Source organism: Brachypodium distachyon, chromosome 1, assembly GCF_000005505.3.
Source record: "Brachypodium distachyon strain Bd21 chromosome 1, Brachypodium_distachyon_v3.0, whole genome shotgun sequence".
Taxonomy (NCBI): Eukaryota; Viridiplantae; Streptophyta; class Magnoliopsida; order Poales; family Poaceae; genus Brachypodium; species Brachypodium distachyon.
Genome location: NC_016131.3, coordinates 2,932,765 through 2,954,642, shown reverse-complemented (window position 1 = coordinate 2,954,642; position 21,878 = coordinate 2,932,765). Strand labels below are relative to the sequence as shown.

General features: G+C 45.6%; 4 protein-coding genes across 5 annotated transcripts; 2 read left to right on the top strand and 2 right to left on the bottom strand.

Moving 5' to 3' along the window:
- The first annotated feature begins 2,965 nt into the window (after nucleotides 1-2,965).
- Nucleotides 2,966-5,297, top strand: LOC100829682 (remorin 4.1). The gene is made up of 2 exons (XM_003563908.4): nucleotides 2,966-3,912; nucleotides 4,802-5,297. Exons 1-2 carry the CDS (start codon nucleotides 3,157-3,159, stop codon nucleotides 4,991-4,993), a joined length of 948 nt encoding a protein of 315 aa, XP_003563956.1. The 5' UTR covers nucleotides 2,966-3,156; the 3' UTR covers nucleotides 4,994-5,297.
- Nucleotides 5,298-6,117: 820 nt separating this feature from the next.
- On the bottom strand, nucleotides 6,118-13,666 carry LOC100827865 (mitochondrial Rho GTPase 1). The gene is made up of 14 exons (XM_003563903.4): nucleotides 13,234-13,666; nucleotides 13,001-13,133; nucleotides 12,741-12,887; nucleotides 12,325-12,501; nucleotides 11,948-12,199; nucleotides 11,559-11,627; nucleotides 11,377-11,432; nucleotides 11,095-11,176; nucleotides 10,011-10,222; nucleotides 9,862-9,928; nucleotides 8,419-8,531; nucleotides 7,613-7,763; nucleotides 6,966-7,152; nucleotides 6,118-6,539 (listed from the first exon to the last, which is right to left on the bottom strand). The coding sequence occupies exons 1-14, from the start codon at nucleotides 13,443-13,445 to the stop codon at nucleotides 6,466-6,468; spliced, it is 1,932 nt and encodes a 643-aa protein (XP_003563951.1). The 5' UTR covers nucleotides 13,446-13,666; the 3' UTR covers nucleotides 6,118-6,465.
- Nucleotides 13,667-14,681: 1,015 nt separating this feature from the next.
- Nucleotides 14,682-16,331, top strand: LOC100827045 (zerumbone synthase). 2 transcript variants are annotated; one of them, XM_003563900.4, is made up of 2 exons: nucleotides 14,682-15,006; nucleotides 15,367-16,331. In XM_003563900.4, exons 1-2 carry the CDS (start codon nucleotides 14,966-14,968, stop codon nucleotides 16,172-16,174), a joined length of 849 nt encoding a protein of 282 aa, XP_003563948.1. In that variant the 5' UTR covers nucleotides 14,682-14,965; the 3' UTR covers nucleotides 16,175-16,331. The 2 variants fall into 2 exon arrangements, with proteins under 2 accessions (XP_003563948.1, XP_010227919.1); XM_010229617.3 differs by having other exon boundaries at nucleotides 15,364-16,331.
- Nucleotides 16,332-16,544: 213 nt separating this feature from the next.
- LOC100825185 (triacylglycerol lipase SDP1) lies at nucleotides 16,545-21,062 on the bottom strand. The gene is made up of 4 exons (XM_003563894.4): nucleotides 19,642-21,062; nucleotides 18,345-19,211; nucleotides 17,821-17,964; nucleotides 16,545-17,726 (listed from the first exon to the last, which is right to left on the bottom strand). The coding sequence occupies exons 1-4, from the start codon at nucleotides 20,182-20,184 to the stop codon at nucleotides 16,758-16,760; spliced, it is 2,523 nt and encodes an 840-aa protein (XP_003563942.1). The 5' UTR covers nucleotides 20,185-21,062; the 3' UTR covers nucleotides 16,545-16,757.
- Between the last annotated feature and the right edge of the window lie 816 nt (nucleotides 21,063-21,878).

The window sequence follows — 21,878 nt, the reverse complement described above, 5'->3', positions numbered from 1 at the left end:
CGGAGTAGTTAAGATGACTTTGTCTGGTTTTTTAATAACATATCAGCCTATGCCTGAGGTTATACTTCTTTCCGAAAAAGAAAAAAAAGATAATACAGCCACTAAAATCTCTATACATGTTGTGTGTAATTTTTTTGGTTCCCGACAATAGCAAACGAGAAAAAAGAAAGGCATGACAGAGCAATGGAGCACCGGCTAGCTAGGCGGCTTAAGCACAATTGTGATTGTCGCGAAACGATTGTATGGTCACGCAAATACGTTGTGAAGTTTGGTTGCATATGATGGACATTAGGACATGAGCATACATGCCGTCAAATGAGAAGGAGGGGGAAAAAAATGATGCATGCATGGCAGAATGAAAAAGAAGGGGGTCGAAATGGGATAAGAGAAAGGGAGATGCACTTTGTGCTCACATCTCCGTTCAAATCTCTCGATTAGTCGTCCAGCGCAAAAAAGAAAATCTCGATTAGTCGTGCAGCGCAAAAAAGAAAATCTCAATTAGTCGTGCCGTCTCAGGTACAGTGCTTAATGAACTAATGGTGCTTTTAGTACGTGTCTATCGAGCATTGTTTATCGGATAAATTTTATCTTGCTAAATTCCGGAAAGAAAGAAAGAAAGAGAAAAGGTACAACAAAGCTAGCGAAGGGACAGCGGCATGACACGATTAGTCACGCACGCACTTTCGATATGGCCACATTGCATCTTCGTTCTTGGTCACCTCTAGCTATCATCTCCCCTCTTTAATTAATTTCCCTCTCGGTGCGGCTCCCGAATAAAGCCACTGTCATGAGCACTTGAGTAACCATGCAAAGTGAAGGGCTCAATCATCCTACGTGTGCGCGCCTCCAGCTTCTTCTAGCTCTGGAACAGCAGATTTAAGCGGTTCGGAGCATATATGGGGATGGATAATGGATATCATGTCGGCACAATAATTGGTCCGTGTCTAATTAAAGATATATGGAGCTGCCTGACATGATTAAAATTGTAGTCGTACTACCGCTTTGCACGAACGTTTGATTCGCTTGGCTTCAAGAATGATTGATTGGTACTGCTATTATATCAGTGCTCTTTCCAAAAAAAAACAACAATGACATATGTCTCCAAAACAGCATGTACTGAAAGAGAACTGTCGTGGTAACAAGTAATCACGGCCAGCAATTAACCCAAGCGAAGAACTGAAGATCATGTCCTGCCTGCACGGCAAGCAAGCCTGCAGGCTTCTCAAAGCGGAATTTGAGAAGATTATTACTCCTAACTTTCTTCGAGTCCCATCAGAAGAAGGTTACCTCTTTGCAGGTACACTACGTACTACTAGCTGGTTGTTTAAATTAAAATTTTCATCAAAAGAAAAGTGAGAAAGGTTAGCTGTTAAACCGATGGCGGCACGTAATACAAGTCGCTTTCCCTGATCGCAACATCTCTACTGCGAGAATTGTTTTCTTCTGTTAACGTACGTGCTCCACTCTGTTACTGTCACTTACACCGCTAGCTGTGCTCCACTCTGCATATTTGATTAGGAGTATTATTTTTACCAGCCAGATCGCTCGCTCGCTCGACCGACCGATCGAGTCACCGGCGGATCCTAGCCGTCGATCGATGGCTGAGGGCGACCGGAGATGATGAGAGCGCTCGCTCGCCGAGGCCACGTTGCCTTGGCCGCCTTGCCCGCTTCCGTCCGTCCGTCCATCAGCGACAGAGAAAGAAAGAAAATAAAGAAATCGAAGAGGGGAACACGTACGAAAGCGGCCGTGGCAGGTGCGGCGCACCGATTGGCTGCCGTTCCCTTATTTTAATCTATCTATTTATATTTTTTTCTCTGAGACTCGTTTTCGCATAAACTTTGTGGAAACCGGGAGGCGAGGGACTTGGCGCTTATCCGGCCGGAAAGGGACGGCTCGCCGGTCGCCGCGGGCGCCCCGGGCCCCGGAGAAGTGACTAGAGCCTTTGCGGTCCACTCCTAATCGTCCTGCTCTGCCACGTCAAAGCCAAGCAGGGGCATGCTAGCTTTGCACGCGAACGGAGGGTACTCTCTTCGTTCAATAACTCTCCTCAAAATATGGTATGTATCTAAACGTTTTTTAAAAATATGTATATTTATTTTTGACAAGTTTAATAAAAAATTATGAAACGGAGGTAGCGGTGAGCATAATTGTCCTTTACGTAGCCCCGGTGCAATGGATCGACGAGCTGGAGTAACCACACAACAAGATTGATCTCCATAGTATAGTCTTTCGGTGGTGGTTAAGTAATCCTATCGAGGTTTTGGAATTATTAAGGGGAGCACCCGTGATCAATCGGCACACCAGCACCTGCTTTTCTTCGGACGTACCGGTACGTTAGTGCAACGTACACGAAAACTTGCTGCCGATCAGTGATCGCGCTAGCCCGTACTACTACGTCATGCATGCGCCTCCCGAAAATGCAACCAGGTAGCGCGTTTAGAAATATCTTCCGGTGACGGGCCACCGGTGGCATGCGGAAGAGAGCAAAGGGTTACCGCGGAGCAAATCACGCACGAGTTCCCGACATTTCCAGGGCCCGGCGGGGTCATCTTTTGCTCCCAGGCCAGCCTTTTGGATGCACTCTGTTAGTAGTGGTAGTACCTACCCAAGGCAGCTAGACGACAATTGCCGGGGAGGAGAGTCCGTACTCCGGTAGCTCGGTTCTACTGAAAGTTAACCGGTTCTTTCTCCCCGTGCACCTACCTAGCTAAACCGCCATCTTCTCCCTGGTGAGATTCTTATCTGGTTAATCGCCCACACACGGAACACGGCTACGCCGTCCGTCCGCCCACGCACGCACGCACGACGCAAAGATTTTTAAAACAGCAATTCTTTGCGCTCAGAATACTGGCTACCTCTGGCTTTGGCAATTGCCCCCGTGGCCGTGATGGATGGACAGCTACGTGTCATCCCGTGGTACGAGCCAGCAAGGGACAAGATAGCCCACAGCCCCACACACGCAGTACACTACAGATGGGTTGAATTGATACTGATAAAACCTCGCCATCACCCACGAAACCACACACACACTGACGCAAAAGGAAGAGAGATTAATCAGAGGAGGAGGACGGAGAGACGTGCACAGCTAGTTGCTCCCGGCCGTCCGTCGCATGGTGCCGCCGCCGGCTCCGGCTCCGACGAGGTTAGAGGCTCATGTTGCATGAGCGGCAGCAGTACGCACCGCCGTCCGCGTCCGACGACGAAGGCGACGCCGCCGACGATGCGCCAGGCGTCGTCAGGGACCAGCAGGACCAAGAAGAAGAAGACGAGCTCCTCCTCATCACCGCCCCTTCCTCCTCCAGCGCGCTCGCCGTCCGCGACGTCGAGGTCCGCGACATCCACCCTCTGACGACGCCGCCGACGCGCGCCGGGTCCGCCTACGCCGCCTCCACCGCCTGGGACACCGCCAGCAGCAGCCACCGCTCCGTCGCCTCCTCCGAGGGGCAGTTCATGACGATGAGCCGCGAGTTCACCGCCATGGTCGCCGCGGGCGCCGGCGCCGGGGCCGGGGCCGGGGCCAACCATAACAATCCCAATCCCAACCCGGGTGGCGCCGCCTACGACGCGCACGCCGACCCGCTGGCCAGCATCGGGGAGGACGAGCTGGAGGAGGAGCACAACCCGCTGGCCATCGTGCCCGACAGCGGCCGCCCCATCGCCGCGGGCAGCAGCAGCAGGAGCAGCGGGAGGGGGGCGGCCAGGCTCGACCTGGAGGTCGTCCCTGCGGCGGCGGGCCCGCCCGTGGAGGCCAGACAGGTGAGGAAGGAGGAGGTGGAGACCAAGGTCACGGCGTGGCAGACGGCGGAGATCGCCCAGATCAACAACCGGTTCAAGAGGGAGGAGGTGGTCATCAACGGCTGGGAGACGGAGCAGCTCGACAAGGCCTCTGCCTGGCTCAAGAAGATCGAGGTAAATCTGAACTTTTTTTTAGATACAGTCACTAGCTAGAAGGAGAAAATTTTATCTAGTATGTTACCCTCTTTTAATTTCTTGAAAATTAGTGGGCAGTACTAAGTTGCTTCGGGCTTAATTTGCATCTTTTCGTGACTACCTGCTGCTATTATCTTCTTGTGCCATCTTTCCTTGCAATCAGGGGGGCAATTAAAGTATCAGCAAGCTTGACAATCGTTCCAATTAGAACAGAAAAAAAAAAGGAGAGCAGAGAATGACAATTACAGTAACTGATTAAATTGCCAAAAACATGGAAATTGTGTCGCAATCTGCATCTCCGTGGTATTTGTATCAACTGATGAACAAACCGATGTTGCCGATTGTCCCCTCAAAGCGAAAACAAACAGGAATTAGCTCAGGTTAGCTAGCAATACTAGAGTAGCAGGCAGCCTATCTGTCTTCCTTTTGAGAAAAAGTTAATACGAAAGGAATCAATAATCTCCGGGCTAAAATTAGACAGAGGTGTTAACATCAGAGTTTTCTCGATTGCCCCTTTCCTTTGTCCCTTTCCTTTGGGTGCGGGCGGCATGTAAACATCAGTTCGTTACAGCTCAATGTTGCAACTTTCTGCAGCGAAAGGCACTACAGGAGTATCTCTCATGGATCGTTACCACGTTGGTTTCAGTGATAGGAAAGCGGTCTTTATCCTCGAGAAGCACTACCAGTTCAGAAACTCCTTTTTTTTCTTTTTTTCTTTTTGAACCTTCTGCTAGAGCTACGTCCATGCAATCACAACAGTGCTTTATAATCAACATCTATGACAGTACAATTTTCAGAATCTATTCTTTTCTACTCCAGCTTTTCTTATGTCCATGTTAATTGATCACCAATTGATTGTGTATCGCAGAGGAAGCTGGACGAGCAGCGTGCCAAGGCGGTGGAGAAGACGCAGAACGACGTGGCGAAGGCGCGGCGCAAGGCGGAGGAGAGGAGGGCGTCGGCGGAGGCCAAGCGAGGCCTCAAGCTGGCCAAGGTGCTGGAGCTCGCCAACTTCATGAAGGCCGTCGGCAGAGTGCCCACCAAGCGCTCCTTCTTCTAGCTCCCCCCCAACGACGTGACGTGTTCCTCGTGTTCTTCTTTTTGCCTTATAGTACTTGGCTGGCTAGCTCTTGGTAATGCTGCATCCGATCGAGAACCTAATTGTAAAAAAAAGATTTGAAAGTACTTTTGCCTTGTCTGCTGCTGCTGCTGCCGGGGAAAGATTTGATCATTCACGGAGTGGCGTTTTTTGTTGGCTTGTATATGGAGAACTGGTATAAATGATGATATGTTTGCTAAGAACTTGCAAGCATTCAGAGATGTGGGATTCTGTGACTGCAAAATGCTACTCACTTGTTCCTAAATACTTGTTGTCGTCGTTTTAGTGCAAAGTTGCACTAAGTATTTAAAAACGAAGTGAATACTCATTATCATTATTAGAAGTGGGACGCAAGTATGAATCAGTCATCTTTTTCCCGGCTTTTGCTGCCACATACTCCAATTCTACGAGTAGGCCAACTCTATCAGACATGTACTCCCTCCGTTTTTCTATACAGGGCGTAAAAACGTGTATATGATTGTTATCTTCAGCGACTAGCACGGAGAGAAAAAAAAAACTTGGGTGGCGTGTTTTATCAGGGCGGGGGGTTCCATGGTGCACGACGATCGTGGTGACTTTCTGGATCTTCAATCGCACGCGAGTCTAGTCGCTTGTGTATGTGTGTGCTTGGTGAGTACGGTGTTCGTGAATAACTGAATATGCGTGGAGCAATCATCTTGACCGGACAGAACCCTGAGTCGCACGTCAACGCCTCTGCCATTTCCCTCGTAACAACGCTCGTTTATTGTTTAATTAATTCTAGGGTATGAAAAGAGGCCTTGTTCGCGATTGAGCGACTGGGATAACCGAACTAGAACAAAGGATGGGCTTGGCGTCGACAAAGCTGCGTGGCTGTGATGGCGAGGTGCCGCCCGGCTACGCTGGCTCTTACCGGAGTACAGACACAACGGATGGGGACGGCCACCGTGCGCGACCGGATTCCATCATAAACGCGCGACGTGCTAGCAAGTCCCGTCACCGGCGAAGAGTGCGTCGTCCGATCGCCATCGTGAATTCACAACCACGTGATTTACATTCTGAAAAGAAAGATAACTGATAGAGTAATTTTTTCAATAGAATTACTATGAATGAAGTTCAGAAAAATAAAACCAATAACAGCGTTGGAACAATATCCTCCAATCAGAAGAAACATATTGACCCGCCAGGCTAAATATTCAAAAAGCATGAGAGCAAAAAACTTGGGGCAGTAGTAAATTTTTTTGGCAGAGCTAATCAGTTTTGACAGTCTATCACTAAAGCGCCTAACAGGGCCTGATGACTGCCGTAAATTATACAAATCCAAAAGCCGAAACTAAAAAATGCAGCATAAGTTATCTATGGTGACGCAACTGTACATAAACAGGAGGCAATAAATAGCAAAGGTAGACGATCCAGTAGATGGCCAGAGAGCTTTATTTCAGTCCAGAAGGGCTTCAGGAGGATGAGTTCTTCCTAGCCGCATATACCCTGTAAATACCTACTCCCACAACTCCAATGGCAGCTCCAACTGCAAATTATTAGTGCAGTATTAGCATAAATTTAGCAGGCTTTAACTCCACCGACAATAAATGTTCATATGTTTTGCGGAGCACTCTGTATTCTTGAATGCAAGTCCAAGAAAGGTTCAAGACATACAAAATCATAACCAGATAGGCACAATCAAGCAGTACTTTGTTCCATGCAACCCAACACGTCACTTCACTCTGTTCAGCACTGAACCCTGACAGCACACCATCTCCCCATCCACCAAACTCATTCATCGAGAGGATATTGTTATGAACTAGTAGTTGGTATTTTATCGACTATACCTGTCTCTTTTTATAGTTGTACTATGCCTGTTTCTTACTACATGTATATTGGTATGATGTGAATTTAGCTATGGAGTACTAACTTCTGAGAGAGAATCTTTGACAAGACCTTCGAGATAGCTTACCTGAAACAACCATGAGAGAACGGTTCAGAAGTTGACGGTATTGCCTGCGTGATTTGCCAGCTTCAGTCTCAGGAATGCTCAGATGGGGCCGCTGTGCTGCATGAACTACTCTGCAGAAAATATTGTTCAAGTCTTTCAACTTCACGCTGATAGGAATTGGTGTTTCAATTCCCATGTCTTGGCTCACCTGAAATTAGATAATTTTCTGGTTACTCTAGTTTGACAAAATAAGAAGACAAACTACCGTTCAGCAACAACAATATATATATGTCCAAACACATAACAAATATAAAACCCCAAAAAAAAAATCCATGGATTCTGTGCCCGCCACTCGTGAGAACTGCGAGCATTACAAGTGGAGGAACCACTTGAACATACATATAGCATGCAAAAAAAATCTTGAAATAGCAATAAACATATCTAATACTCCCTCCCCGTCCCAAGTGACGAAATATTACATGCATCTAGACGGATTTTAGTATATAGATACGTCCATATTTAGAAAAATTTGAGTCACTTAATATGAGACGGAGGGAGTATATTCAATTATCTGATATGTATCACTCATCAACTGTGCTGGAAACTTTTAAATGGCAAAAAAAAATTGGCAAAAAATACAATAGTGATAGGACGCGTCCAGAGCTTACTCTGGTCGATTCCTGTAGAGCCAGTGGAGATTGATCAAGATCGTCCTTAGCAGCAACTATCAGACAGGGAACTTCATAGCCAGTGTTTTCTCCATGTGTAGCAACTTGCACAAGCAAATCTCTTGCTCTTTGCCAAGAAAATTCATCACAACTGCAATTTTGCAGGTGCAGCATTTAGTCATAAGCAGCATATGGAAGCATCAAATAACAAGTCACGGAACAACATACAGCAGGATGAGCAAGATTTATGTTTAGACATATCAAGTACCTCATAAGAAATACTGTATCAAGTGAGTCCAATCATGAATTGTCAACTGCCAGATGTAGCATTCACATAACCAACGGTGGTGAGTAGTTTCAACGATGGCCAGTGTTGATCAAACCATTCATATTTTACTACACACAAATCATCTTGACAAAATGACTAGTAGGTTATTGTGGTTGAATGATAGCAGATTTTAATACGGAGTACATGATTTTGCAGAGTTTTTACAGATAATCATGAATAACACCAGGAAATCCACAGAAAACAGGTGAAACAACTACAAGCAAAGAACGCGAGGCAGAAAATACTGCAACATAACCTATTAACCTGGCAATCAATAGTTCAATACTCACAACACTCACAAGTTATTCTACGGTGAATACCACTACTTGGGACTTAAACCAGAAGATCCAATTGACATGACACAGATCGACAATTGAGCTTCTACCAGTAATAAGGAGAATATTAAATTTAATGTTTACTCAGAGTTAGAGACTGATTTGTTATGAATAAGCAATAAATAATTCCGTAAAATGCATACCTATCATAAACAAATAATGCTACATCACAGGGTGCCAAGGATTCCTTATTAGTTAGCAATGATCTGACATCACCTTCAGGAATCTCTCGCAGTATAAGTGTCTTTCTACTCCCCTTGAATAAAACAAAATATTTTATCAGAAAATGACGCATTAATGAACAGATGCATCCTTGAAAGCCAGCCAGGTATAAGAAAATGACATGTCTTAAAACTGCATTTGCGATCAAATTAGAAACAACATAAGTCAATGTCTCACCACGGTTTATCACTTTATGCTCTCTCGAAGGCACTCCCTAGATTTCTAGTTATGTTCAGAAATAGGACACCAGGTACAGAAACAATTAACTCCGAAAACACCAGTCATATGTTTTGCCAGTTACTCCTTCCAGTCGAAATTAAGTACGTGTTGTGCCAAGTCAAACGGTTCAAAACTTTGACTGGCAGACTTTGGGAATATTTAGTCTGCCAAGAAAAAACTACTCACATTTGACTTAGGAGACTTCTTATATTTAGGAACGGAGGTACTCCCTCCGGCCAGAATTACTTGTCGAAATATTACATGTATCTAGACACTTTTTAAACATAGATACATCAATATTTGGGCAAATTTGAGACAAGTAATATGGGTCGGAGGGAGTAGTATATTAGCAGATATGTCAAAAGAAATTGCTCCATAAAAATTTGTCACATTTTTAAATATATCACAGTAAACATTGGTGGTTAAAGTAGTGTTTGGAGACCATGTCAGTATCTAAAATGATAAAAATTTGCGACAGGAACAGCTAAATTATCATTATTATAACTGAAATAGGTTGTATAACCTATGGACAATACCCACAATGCTATGAGTAGCAAGTAAGGAGTCAAAAACTGTTGTCAAATGGAGATGTTATTGTTGATAGACAACTGTGATGCTTGTACGAATGGTCAAAACACCACATTTGTTTCATATTATAGACTGGGTGGTTATCTCTATTAAGGCATGTGCAGTGGTAGAAAAGGTAGCCTTCACTTGTAGAGTGCATGTCACCATGAGATTACACAAATTAACATGTCATATCTTCAAGTGTCTTCTCTAATACCTAACTCTCCTCCCTAGCCTTCGAGTGCATGAAGACACTGTCCAATGCATCAATGGAACGCTACACTCTTTTAATCCACTCTCTTCCATGTCATCAAAAGGTTTAGCTGGCAAGAGGGAAGGAATGGATAGGGCAACAAAAGGTCAATGTACATGCCTTCAACTGAAAGTTTGGATTGGCTTAGAGGTTTCTGTCACCTTATATCATTAAAAGGTTATGAACTTAAGAGTGCACTTGCATGAAGTTTTGCATTAAGAACAGAACTATCAGTATTAGAATGTACTTCTTACAATGCAAGCAAAATACATGCAGCAGCTTTGACTACGCAAGCAAAATACAGATAGCAATTTTGGATACTCACATCAGACAGTTCAACAGTATTTGCTGCAAACCGTTCGCTATTAGTTGGCTGAGCATCAGAAGGTTGCCTGGAACGACGACCAAAAGTGAATAAGTTGCCGAAAGGAAAAAACATGGTATGAAAATCCATGGCATAAAATAGTGAAATACCTCCCCAGGAATGACTGTAGCAACGCAGTCTTTCCAGAACCTTTGGGGCCAAAAACGAAACACTGGAACACGTTTCTTTGAGTCAGCTGCTTTTTACGGTCCACACGTCTTTTCCTTGTGACGGTAAATGCTGAATTAAAATCCCCCGAATAGCCAACATATACAAGGTTAGCAAAAGTATTTGCTGGATCTATAAGTGTCATCAGAGCCCACTGCAAAAGCAAAATACCAGTCAGCAAACGAAAATCTGCATGGTTATCTAGTAAGAAAGCATATCACCACAGTACACACTGGTACCCTGGCATTGCCTACAGTTTCCGTAACCAAAAGTCCACAAGATCATAAAGGTTGTAGATAGGCATGTAAACAGAAACAATACTGCACTAATAATAATAAAAAATCACATGCTTTTCAAGACAGAGGCACAGAGCATTGTATGTGATGCATCTTAATTGTAAAGAGCCAACGCTGTTAACTAAAATATTTTCCCAATTTTACATGGTCTATGTTTCTTATGTGCTCGATGATGTATTTAGGGGCATTTGGTTGGAGGCACCACATTACCACAATTTTCCTGTGTAAGTTAGGCTAGTGTTTGCATCTATATTACTGTTGCTTTTCCACTTTCATAGCCTCGTGGCCCATGTGGCATACACTAATTTGCTGAGCTAAGTTTACCACTACTGTGGTTCCATTTTTCTTGGTCACAAGTTAGTCATGTTAGCCAGAAAAGTTTGGTATGCTTAGGCTTGACCCAAACAGCCCCTTAAATACTTTTTGTGGCTAGTTTAGCACACCAAGCATACCAAACTCGGAATAGTGTTGTATTCATACAAATACCCCCTTTCAAATACCTAAACAAGGGATTGGGCTTTCTCAAAGTGATCAAATGAGCTGAGTCTATTGTGCAAGACAGCCATGACCCATGATAATGAATACAAGGCGTATGAGTTCCAAATAGAGAAATGTTTTGCTCTTAGGTTGAGTTCAACCAACAAACGGTTTAATCAAATAACTATTGTTGTAAATTATGGGATTTACGCTAAGAGATACAATTCTTAGCACGCTAAAATTGAGAGAGTACCTTTGAAAGAAATCCTTCAAGTGATAAACCACCCAGGACATTCTTTTCAGCGCAATCTTTATATAGATCAGAAGACCATGGACTGAAATATCATAAGAGTATTGATATGGAGAAGGCCAACAGGGAGATATAACTAAATATAAACTTATGACCCAATTAATGAAACATCAACACAATCAAAGCTAAAAGAAAATGTAATACTCTTTACTGACAATGTGAATAAACAATATACAATTGCAGTAACCAATTTTCTCTGATTAACATCACTTATAAAATACTTACTTTTCAGGTGCAGTCGAAAATAGATCCTCCAACTCAGAAGGTAGCAAAGCTCCATCCTGGAAATGATACATAAATGCATTTAGGGGATAGGATTGGAATGATAATGCTTACAACAACGAAGTGCACAGCAGCATTAACGTGTAGGATAAAAATGGATGTGACCATCCATGTTTTGTACTTACATTATCTACATCAAACATGTTGAATATTCCTCTCAAGTACTCAACCACTTCATTTGTGAATTCCAGAGTCTGTAACAAAAGATCATGCCGAAGATACGTATTAACTTCACTACCGATGAAAATATTAAGACAACACTTATGTACTGTAGAACAAATAGGTAAATACCTAGTGAAACTAAGATTGCAGAAACCTAACATATAATTTAATTTAACTTCCAGAGTATATTGCCTCAATGGAAACATCAGAACTTCAGAAGTTGTAAACCGTGTAAATAACTATGCACTAAAACAGCATATCATGAATGATAAAGACAAGCACACTTAAGACAATTCTAGCTTCAACTGACAGTAAAATGTGAATAGCTGAAAGTAATCAAACACAACATTACTTGATCAGGAGCCCGTTTCATTGGCGTTGGAATGAAGTCATCTCTAAGCTTGATTTCATTATCATAACCAAATTTCCTCAGTACTGTCCATGTAGTTTCCAGGCGACCTTTCTCAATAAAAAGAGCATGAAGGAACAGGAATCCAGTCAAGGTAAGACCATTTTCATTTACTCCTTCGGGCATCTTCTCTTGAACAACTCTCTTCACGCCTGAAATTTCAGTAGGCTGGAGAGGAGCACTAAAACATCTGACCTGTAAAACAAGAAAGAGAGAATCTAAACATCACCAGGAATAGAAGAATGACAAAACAAAACAGTAGTCAGCCACTCAGCCTTATGTTAACCTAGAAAAACAATGCAGTTTCAGTGAATACAAACCTGAAAGTCATTGAGCTCCACATCACTGAGAGCTCCATCCCTGTCATGGTCACATAAAATGAATATCCGCTTCAAAGCCCTCACACAGCGTGGCTTTAGAGATTGCGCCTCTTGATCAAACAGAGGGGCTGTAGGGTGAAGCACTGCCTTCTGGGCATAGTAGAAGACCTCAGGAACCTGCAGTTCGCATAAACTATTATAGTAGCACAATGCAATAATCAAAATTATCAAGTACATAGTTACAATAAATGCATGGTAGGAACATTACATTACGCTCTAATAATGATGAGCAGCTGGGCTTATCAGTATTTTTTATTGTTCAAGTTTCATACTGAACAAAAGACATACTGAAAGTGGCAACGATACAAAATTAGGACTGTAAACATTCCTTAAAAAAACTGAGATATGGGGGTAACCTGGATCTGGCGAAGCGCAGAACACTCAATGCAGGTCTCAATCTCACGGAACGACTGCATGATGGGTGCCATCGTCTGCTCAAGGCTGTTCTGTTGGTCGTCCCTCAGGTCCAGCTTACACCCCACCACGATCACAGGCGCCTTCAGCTGTGTCATTAAACAGCACAAATCACCACATGCAACCCACCGAATCTCCAATCATGACATGACCAGTCCAAACACGCTGCAACCACGAACAAAGCCATAGAATGCAGGATTACCTGGATGCGCCGGAGCTCCGGTAGCCAGTACGAGCTGAGCCTGTCCAGCGTCGAGAGCCTGTCGCATGCGTAGGTGAGCACCACCGCGTCCGCCGCCTGGCACTCGGCGATCAGCTTGGGCTTCTGCTCCGGGCTGCAACACAGACACACAAGGACGGCATCACCACCTCCGTAACCAAATCCGGACATCCAGAGGCTGAACCTGGTCAAATCTAATCCGAGGGATGGGGGACCTGGAGGAGGTGTCAATGATGGTGATGGGGACGCGGTCGGGGAAGTAGTCGGCGGGGAGGCGGGTGGGGGGCATGATTTTGGGGACGTTCTCGGGGAACTGCTCGGTGGCGACGGCGACGACGAGGCTGGACTTCCCGGTGCCCTGGTCGCCGATGACGACGACCCGCACGCCCGGCCGGCCCGCCAGGTTCGCCGCAGCGGCAGCCGCCATGGTCGCGCCTCCTCCCCGGGTCGAGAAGGGCTAGGGTTTTGGTGGGATTTGGGGGCGCTGCGGGGCTGTGCGGCGTGGAGTGTCAGATGGTGGGGCTCCGTTGGTGGGGGTGGTCACCGCTTATGGTGGACGGGGGCGGAAGGATCGATCTGCTTTGTTTGGTTTGCTTCGGCTTGGAGGAGAAGGAAAGAAAAGTCGAAGCAATGAACGACCGCAGCGTTGCGGGTTGCAGCGACATCGTGGTTGCTTGCTGCTGGTTTGGTTATTAGGGACAAAATACGGAGTACTCCCTCTGTATTTGATCTTCTTTTCATTTTTACATGAACCCATCTCTTTTCATTCAATAAGATCATGGGTAATAGCAATCGATTTAGAGTAAATTTCCTAAACCACACTTGTTGAGGTAATTGTCCACCGATTTTCAGTTTTTGCTAATTTGTCCGCAATACCACACATTTTCGGACGGTCTATCTCATACTCTCAAGTAGCCAAAACGGAGGTTTAACCTGTTTGACAGGATCCCTTACATGTGGGCCCCAGTTGTCAGGTGCTACGTCGGTGTAAACCCGACCGGACCGGACTTGTTTGACAATTATGTGCACTTTTCTCAAAAGAAAAAGGGTCGGATCGGTATTACGCCGATGTGGCACCTGACAAGTGAGTCCACTCGTAAGAAATCCTCTCAAACGGGCATAACTCTCTGTTTTGGGCTAATTGAGATATACTGCCCGAAAATGTCTGGTTCTGCAGATAAATTAGCAACAACTGGGGCTCGAGAAGACGAATGTCTAAACAAGGTTTGTGAAATTTACTCGTGAATTTATAATTATAATGCCATGTTAAATTTTTGCCTACGTAGTGATGACGAGTAAAAGACGACGTCGAGGATGTAACATTGGAAGAGTCGTTTCAGACGTCCCATCGCAGCTGCCCCCGAGTTCGGAGTGATAATGCAACGTAATTGAAGGTCATTTAGTACGAAACACACACTCTGAGACGACAATTCATCCATTCGTGTCGGAAACGTAAGATGGTCGTCGACTCGTCCTGACGCCACGTTCGTCAAAATCGACGTGATGGCACGGGACGAGACAAAGAGCATGTGGATCCAGTCCATGGCGCTGAGATCGTGGGCGGCGTTCATGTCCCACTCCCCCAGGTAATCGCGCTAAATAGCCGACAGATTTTGCATACTGAACCTCTCAAAATTAACAACCATTCTTTTGTTCCTCGGGACAGAGAAAAGAATAGCAACACCAACAAGCAATCCAGGCACCGATACGTAATAAACTGGAACGACGAGACCTTTCTCGCCACTCCACACATCGCATCGCACCGGCCAGAGCGCGGCGGAATCAAGCAGAGACACGTGGAAATTTCCTTGCAAAGTCAACCAGATCAGGAGACACAGTGGTAGCAGCGCACACCCCACTCTGCTCCTGCACGAAGCACCGCAAGGTCCGCAAGCCCCGGAGCCGGCGACGAAGCCGGAGGAGCTCCAAGCTCTCTGAGAAGAGACGATGTCTGCAGCCGCCGCCGTCTCCTCCTCGTCCTCGCCGCGGTTCGTCTTTCTCTCCCTCTTTCTGAGTTTCTTCCCTCCCGGCTCTCGCCTGGCTGCCGCCGCTCATGGTCTGGGCCTCTGGGGATCGATTGATCGCGATGCGTTCAGGGACCGTGAAGTTTCCTGCCTTCCTTGCGTATTGAGTTTTGACTAATTGACTATTGGTTGGTTGATTTCTAATCTCAAGTAGATAACTGACATAATCACATAAAACTGTGGCGACGGCTGCCAATCTTCCAGGATTTTCCTTAGATTCTGAATTCTGAACAAAATGGACAGTGTACAGTACTGTTAATTCTGAATGTTAGTTTTGTGCGTGCTCAGGATCTAATTGCTTTCGTTTTGTCTGGATCAAAGAAGGTTGGAAGGAAAGGTCGCGCTTGTTACCGGTGGAGCTTCAGGTATCGGCGAAGCCATTGTTCGCCTCTTCAGACAGCACGGCGCGAAGGTCTGTATCGCAGACGTCCAGGACGAGGCCGGCCAGCAGGTCCGCGACTCCCTCGGAGACGATGCCGGCACGGATGTCCTGTTCGTCCACTGCGATGTCACGGTGGAGGAAGACGTGAGCCGAGCCGTGGACGCCGCGGCCGAGAAGTTCGGCACCCTGGACATCATGGTCAACAATGCCGGCATCACCGGCGACAAGGTCACGGACATCCGGAACCTCGACTTCGCCGAGGTCAGGAAGGTGTTCGACATTAACGTGCACGGCATGCTGCTGGGGATGAAGCACGCGGCGCGCGTCATGATCCCGGGCAAGAAGGGGTCCATCGTCTCGCTGGCGAGCGTCGCCAGCGTCATGGGAGGGATGGGGCCTCACGCGTACACGGCGTCGAAGCACGCCGTGGTTGGCCTCACCAAGAGCGTGGCCCTGGAGCTGGGCAAGCACGGCATAAGGGTGAACTGCGTGTCCCCCTACGCCGTGCCGACCGCGCTCTCCATGCCGCATCTGCCCCAGGGGGAGCACAAGGGTGATGCCGTGAGAGATTTCCTGGCCTTTGTTGGAGGTGAAGCCAACTTGAAAGGCGTGGATCTGCTGCCCAAGGATGTTGCTCAGGCAGTGCTTTACTTGGCTAGCGATGAAGCGAGGTATATCAGTGCGCTCAACCTCGTGGTGGACGGTGGATTTACGTCTGTGAATCCAAATCTGAAAGCATTTGAGGACTAGTGCAGGTTTTTAGCTACCTTCTGATTTCATGGACCTTGATCAATTGCCTGTATTAATTAAGTATGTCAATAAGGTGGATAACCATATGTAAAATTGGATAATGATTATGTATCAGTGTTTAAGGGCAGTTTTGATTCTTACATCAGTACTATTCTTATAATCTTGTGAGATAATATGGGCTTGTTTAACATTCAATTGAAGTTTCATCAAGACTTATGTGCCAGTTCTGGGTTAAAGCAACGCCAATCGGTGCATATATGATCACTGAATAATGAACAGAAATAAGTTCCAGAATTGTCCAAACAGATAGTATGTGTTTATTTTATCAGAAATGAGATCAGGTAAGAACTTCACTGATACAGGGAAAACAAAAAAAAAACTTGATGATACTTTCCTGATCCATGAAAAAAGACGTATACATCAGGTGAGGAAAATAAATGGCAAGCAATCAAATTTATTTAGTATCTGGTACAAAGTACAATATTCACTATGCTACCAGCAGTAGTGCTCACGAAACGGAGACACTACAGTTTTTCCTGTACAGCATCGACTTAGCAAGCCACTAAAAGAATTCTTTCAAAATCTAGCCACCTTTGTTATCATCAACTGAAGATTGATGCGAAGTTACTAAATCTGCATGAGAAACCAAGAGATTCTCTGAGTCAGCTGCGTCTTTGTTACCTTCAGAACTGTCAGAGGCTGAGATGGCATCACAAGATTCCAAATGTGATGTGTCCACATATGCTTCGGCTAAGGAGCTTTCGGTCATGTCAGCATCACTGTTATGCTGACCAAGCAGATCTTCTCTTCTGACAAAATTGAGTAGAATTCCGGTGGTAGTCCTCTCAGGTTGTAGCAAATCTCCTTCAGAAACAGTGATGCTTGTGTTGCCGGCGTTGCACGACTCTGTTTCAGAAACTTCTGTGCATCTATCTGGTGTAGTGACTCTAGAACTAATGTTTGGGTATGGATCTTTTGAAAATGTAGATCCTGATAAAATACCTGTATTGTCATCCTCTGTAGTACGAACCCTATCGAACTCAGATTCAATCTCGAGATTCTGGATAAAACTGATGAACTGATCAGCTGATGAAGTCCTCATTAGAGGCCCACCACTCCTGGTCCATGAATTTAAGTCAATGGTTTCTGATTCGCTCTCACTTCCATCGTGTGAACTGTGACGAACATGATGAGGCATGTTTGGTGCGCCATCAACTCGTATAGTACCTTGGTGACTGGATGAAATAGCGACCGCAAAGTGATCTTCTGAGAGAGATCCTGACGAATTCTCTCGACTGATGCAGCTCCATGAGGGTACCCTCCTTGGTGTTCTGAGTCGAACATTGCTGGTATATTCCTGGGAAGAAGCTGCTGCCCTTGTGCTTCTTCTTAACCTTCGTTTGTGGTTGAGAACCGCAATGGATTCATCCAATGCAAGTTCAATTGCACAGTTTGCTCTGATCGCTGAGAGCTTCTCCCACGTGCATCTTTGACCCTGATTGGCAGCCATTTGGAGTTCTGCATATGTTGGATCTTGTATAATCTTCAAGTACTGAAAATTGAAAACACATAATAAGGCTGACAATCTGAAACCAAAGAGCTTACATGTACCTATATAAACTATGAGATTTTGTCAACAGAAGTACCTGAGCTACTGTTGCTGGCATAACCATAGTGACATCACCCTCCCAGTCCTGAGCAAACAACTTTGCAAGTCCTCCCAGTGGGAGGCCAACTTCTAGAACTTGGTTACATCGATACTTCACCTCCATCTCAGCAAGACGAGCGAGCTTCACAAATTAGATCAGAATTAGGCCTGGCAATGCAGCAGATAAAATTGAAAATGGAAAGGATTGCAACGTGTAGTGTTTAGTGAAGAACATGGAATCAGCAATAATGAAGTTTTTAGATAAACTACGTGCAGATGTATTTGCAACAGAACATTGTTTTCGATGCCCCCCACCCCCCTGTTAATCCAAGCAGTCCTACCACTAAATGAGACCTTCAGTATTACCAGAATTCACATATAACCAGTAGATAATTATGCATAGCATTGTGTAGCAACAGGAGAACAGTTAAAATACTTGCAACAAGAGCCAGAAGCCTGCATCTAAGACACACCACATCACAAACTGTGAACCCATAACATAATCATATGTCGCGAACAAACCTTTCCCGCAAAGCGACCTCCATAGGATCTGACAATCTCCTTCATTCGGAGGAGTGGAGAGATGTGAGGATTAGCTTGGCTGACGATGAAATGATTCACATTGAATAACTCCTTTAGTTGCATCATCGGTAAATCCATCTCCAAACTTCCGTCCCTCCATCGCCGCTTTGATGCTCCAGGACCTTGTTCTGGATCTGTGGAAAAGGGCGCATGGAAGGGAACTATGTGGCCAAACCTATCCTTTGCCATCAATTCCTGAGCTTCAAAGAGGCCAGGGAATGCACACGAAGCAGTTACAGCACTCCAGATAACAACATGTGGTGATGTCAGGTAGTTGAGGCAGCGAGGTGGCTCGTTTTTTCTGGGAGAGCAAACAGTGACCCCAAGAACACGGCCAGTTATATCGTAAGCCTCTTGAAATGTTAAGTTACTTGTGAGATCCCTCAAAAGCCTTTGCATCTGGCTAATGTCATGAAGTGCACCATAAGTCATAACCCGTTTGGTCACAGCAAAAATTCCACCTATCCTACCGAAGAACTGTAAGATTTGTAATGAGTCTATGAAGAAGCTCTCAATCTCAGGCCATGTTCGAGTAGCAACAATTGAACATATAATGGAACCAACGCTAGACCCTGCTATTATCCGAGGCAGAAGCTTATGCTCAACTAATGTTTTCACTACACCTACATGGAAAGAGCCCAGTGAAGCGCCCCCACTTAAGAGTAGTGCTGTCCTCCCATAGGCATGCCTGGTTTCCTGAACAAAGGCAAGCTTCTCTTCCAAAAATAACGCATCGGTGTCAGATTCACACACCATTTTCAGCTGAGTTGAAACCTCATCAATGAAATCTTTTATCAGCCTGGGCACCTGCATTAAAATAAATCAACTGGGTAAGCAGAATGGAAAAGAGTATAGTTAATTTAACAGGTGATAACAAATAGTAATATCCAGTTGAAAGCAGTACATCTTATTAGGTTAATAGGTTTATAACATGGAAGCAATTAGCGAATTATATAATTATGCGAACATCTTTGGCACAGATGCTAAGAATAAATTATTTATATCAATTCTAGGATCTGATCATGTAAGAGGGGCAAAAACATTCTGGATGATCATTACTTGCTTATTGAAATGACCCAACACATGCACATTTAGATGACAAAATTAAAAGGTTGAGATAATTGATTATAAAATTTCTAGGTTTAATCATTTACACAACCCAGATGCCAAAAAGTCTTGAAATACAGTATAGAATAGGCCAGACAAAAATAGTGAGAGGAGCTATCATGTCAAATACCTCGAGCCTGCCCTTATGAAGCTCAGGATTACACATGTTCCCCAAGTTCCTCACGAGATCGCCGCGCATACAGAACACCACATCCCGGAGCGACCCTTCCTCCCTCCGCCTCCGGAGCTCCTCAAGCCTACTCTTGATCAGCTCCTCGTCGTAAAAATCAGACTCGTTCACCTGCTCAGACATTCTGTCGAGCACCTTGGCGGCACGCACCCACTGCTCATACGTCGCCGCGTAGCGCATCGCGCTCTTGCACAGCCTACGCCGGCGCGCCAGCGCCAGCCGCGACCGCGCACCGGAGAGCTTCCTGAGGAGCAACCCGAAGAGCACGAGAATCAGGAGGACGCCATGGGTGTTCCTGAGGTGAAGCCAGGACGCGGCCATTGGCAGCGTGGCCCTGCGCACGCGCGACACAGCGGCGCGCGCCCGCGCCCGGAGACGCCAGAGCGAGCTGAACAGGAGCACGCGAAGCGCGACGCCGCGGCCGAGAAGCGTCGACGGCCCGATCCTGAAGGCCCCAATACTCGCTTCTCCGGATTCTTCCATTGACGACGATGATTCAACTCACTCGTCAATTTTGGTGAGTCGTGGGGGGTCAGAAACTGAATTTAGCTCGCTCGCTCTCCAGAGGAGAAAAAGGGTGGCCGGATTATGAGCAGAAGCAGCCGCAAAGACGGAACCCGTACTCGATTGTACTAAGAAATCCCCAATTCGTGCTGACCAAAATTCAACGAACTGGAGGGGAAGGAGACAAGCCAATCAAAGAAGACGGAACCCGCTCCCGGCAGGCAGCAGAATTAAAACCGGTCTTTAATTCTTCAGGCGAACTGGAGGAAGCAGACAAAACCAATCGACGAAGCCTCCCGCGGCTACACGAAACCGAACTGGAGTAAAACGGATCGGGATACAGCGCAGACTGCCGGATCAACGAACCCCCAAGCTTAAAAATAAAAACGACCTAGGTAAGCAAAGGATCGCAGAAAATTTCGACCACAGTCCGGCACTCAGAACTCGGAAGGAAACGTGGAGGGGAAGGAGAAGTGAGGCCCGAATAAACTACTCGGAGCAAGGTATCCGTATCCCCCAATATCTCCGGTCGAATCAACGGCGAGATTATGCAGAATAATAAAATATTTTCCGCGTGGAACTGGATTGAAGGGGACTGGGGCGAGGAGTGGAGCAAACGTGGAAGCAAGGGAAGAGTGGCAGCGTAAATGAAGCGCGACAAGCGTCCCCAGCTCGCTACGAGGAGTGGGGAGGGGAGGGGAGGAATTTTAATGGCGCGGAGGAGGATGGCGGATGGATCACCTGGCTTGCCGGCTTGGTTGCTTCTGCGGAAAAGCAGTGAAGTTGGGACTTGGGAGACGGGAAGGGGGGAGACGTCGGCGGTTCGGAAGCCGCAACGACAAGAAACCGAGAAAGTAAGCTGGCTAGTCACGAGTCGTGCACTCGTGGCCGTGTTCGACGAAACACAATGATGCAACGACGGATATTGGTGCGATGCGTGCACTTCAAAACAAGCTTTGCGTACGATTTATTTTTTTCTTTTCGAAAGAGGATTTTGTCGGCCTCTGCATTGAAACATAGCCATTTTATTTCAGAGCTATCATGTCATCCAAGTAATATAGTAGTTCAGGGGTCACACGATGAAAAATCTTATGAGTAGATATCCAACAAATCGGCAAACATGGTAGAGTCCTTTAAATCGGCAAATATGGTAGATATCCAACACAGACATTTCAGTCTTTACCTCTCGTGTCTTTTTTTCTTTTACTAGCCGAACTGTCCGTGCGCTGTCACGGCCCGTCGCGATTCTCTACGCTCATATTTTCGGCATGTTTTCACATGTTGCAAGAGATAGTTTCTTGGCGTGAAATTTTAACTTCAGAAGTTACAATATTGCTACATCTGTCCTTTCAGCTCCTTATGCTTGTTTCTGCGCGGGTCATTATTTTAATTTCCCTTTTTTTTATATAATTTTCTTTTCCTATTTCACTTTGACATGGAACTTTGTGTTCTGACAATTGGGTTTCACTCTCATCCGAAGCTTCATCTAGACACAAAACTTGCGAGAGTTATGCATTGCTCCAAGGGACCAAATACTCCATCCATTTCATATTTTTTGTCGAAATATTACATGTATCTAGACGCTTTTTAGGAATTGATACATCCATATTTGGGCAAATTTGAGACAAGAATTATGAAACGGAGGGAGTAGTAATCACTTGCCTATGACATAC

What these genes read in the sequence shown, in the direction of transcription:
- LOC100829682 (XM_003563908.4), top strand. Translation starts at nt 3,157, where the DNA reads ATGTTGCATGAGCGGCAGCAGTACGCACCGCCGTCCGCGTCCGACGAC. An exon ending in CCTGGCTCAAGAAGATCGAG is followed by an intron (nt 3,913 to 4,801) that starts GTAAATCTGAAC and finishes TGTGTATCGCAG; the next exon opens with AGGAAGCTGGACGAGCAGCG.
- LOC100827865 (XM_003563903.4), bottom strand. Translation starts at nt 13,445, where the DNA reads ATGGCGGCTGCCGCTGCGGCGAACCTGGCGGGCCGGCCGGGCGTGCGG. An exon ending in ATCATTGACACCTCCTCCAG is followed by an intron (nt 13,134 to 13,233) that starts GTCCCCCATCCC and finishes TCTGTGTTGCAG; the next exon opens with CCCGGAGCAGAAGCCCAAGC. An exon ending in ATACTGTTGAACTGTCTGAT is followed by an intron (nt 8,532 to 9,861) that starts GTGAGTATCCAA and finishes GTTTTATTCAAG; the next exon opens with GGGAGTAGAAAGACACTTAT.
- LOC100827045 (XM_010229617.3), top strand. Translation starts at nt 14,966, where the DNA reads ATGTCTGCAGCCGCCGCCGTCTCCTCCTCGTCCTCGCCGCG. An exon ending in TCCTCCTCGTCCTCGCCGCG is followed by an intron (nt 15,007 to 15,363) that starts GTTCGTCTTTCT and finishes TCTGGATCAAAG; the next exon opens with AAGGTTGGAAGGAAAGGTCG.
- LOC100825185 (XM_003563894.4), bottom strand. Translation starts at nt 20,184, where the DNA reads ATGGAAGAATCCGGAGAAGCGAGTATTGGGGCCTTCAGGATCGGGCCG. An exon ending in TTCATAAGGGCAGGCTCGAG is followed by an intron (nt 19,212 to 19,641) that starts GTATTTGACATG and finishes ATTTTAATGCAG; the next exon opens with GTGCCCAGGCTGATAAAAGA. An exon ending in TGCCAGCAACAGTAGCTCAG is followed by an intron (nt 17,727 to 17,820) that starts GTACTTCTGTTG and finishes TTCAATTTTCAG; the next exon opens with TACTTGAAGATTATACAAGA.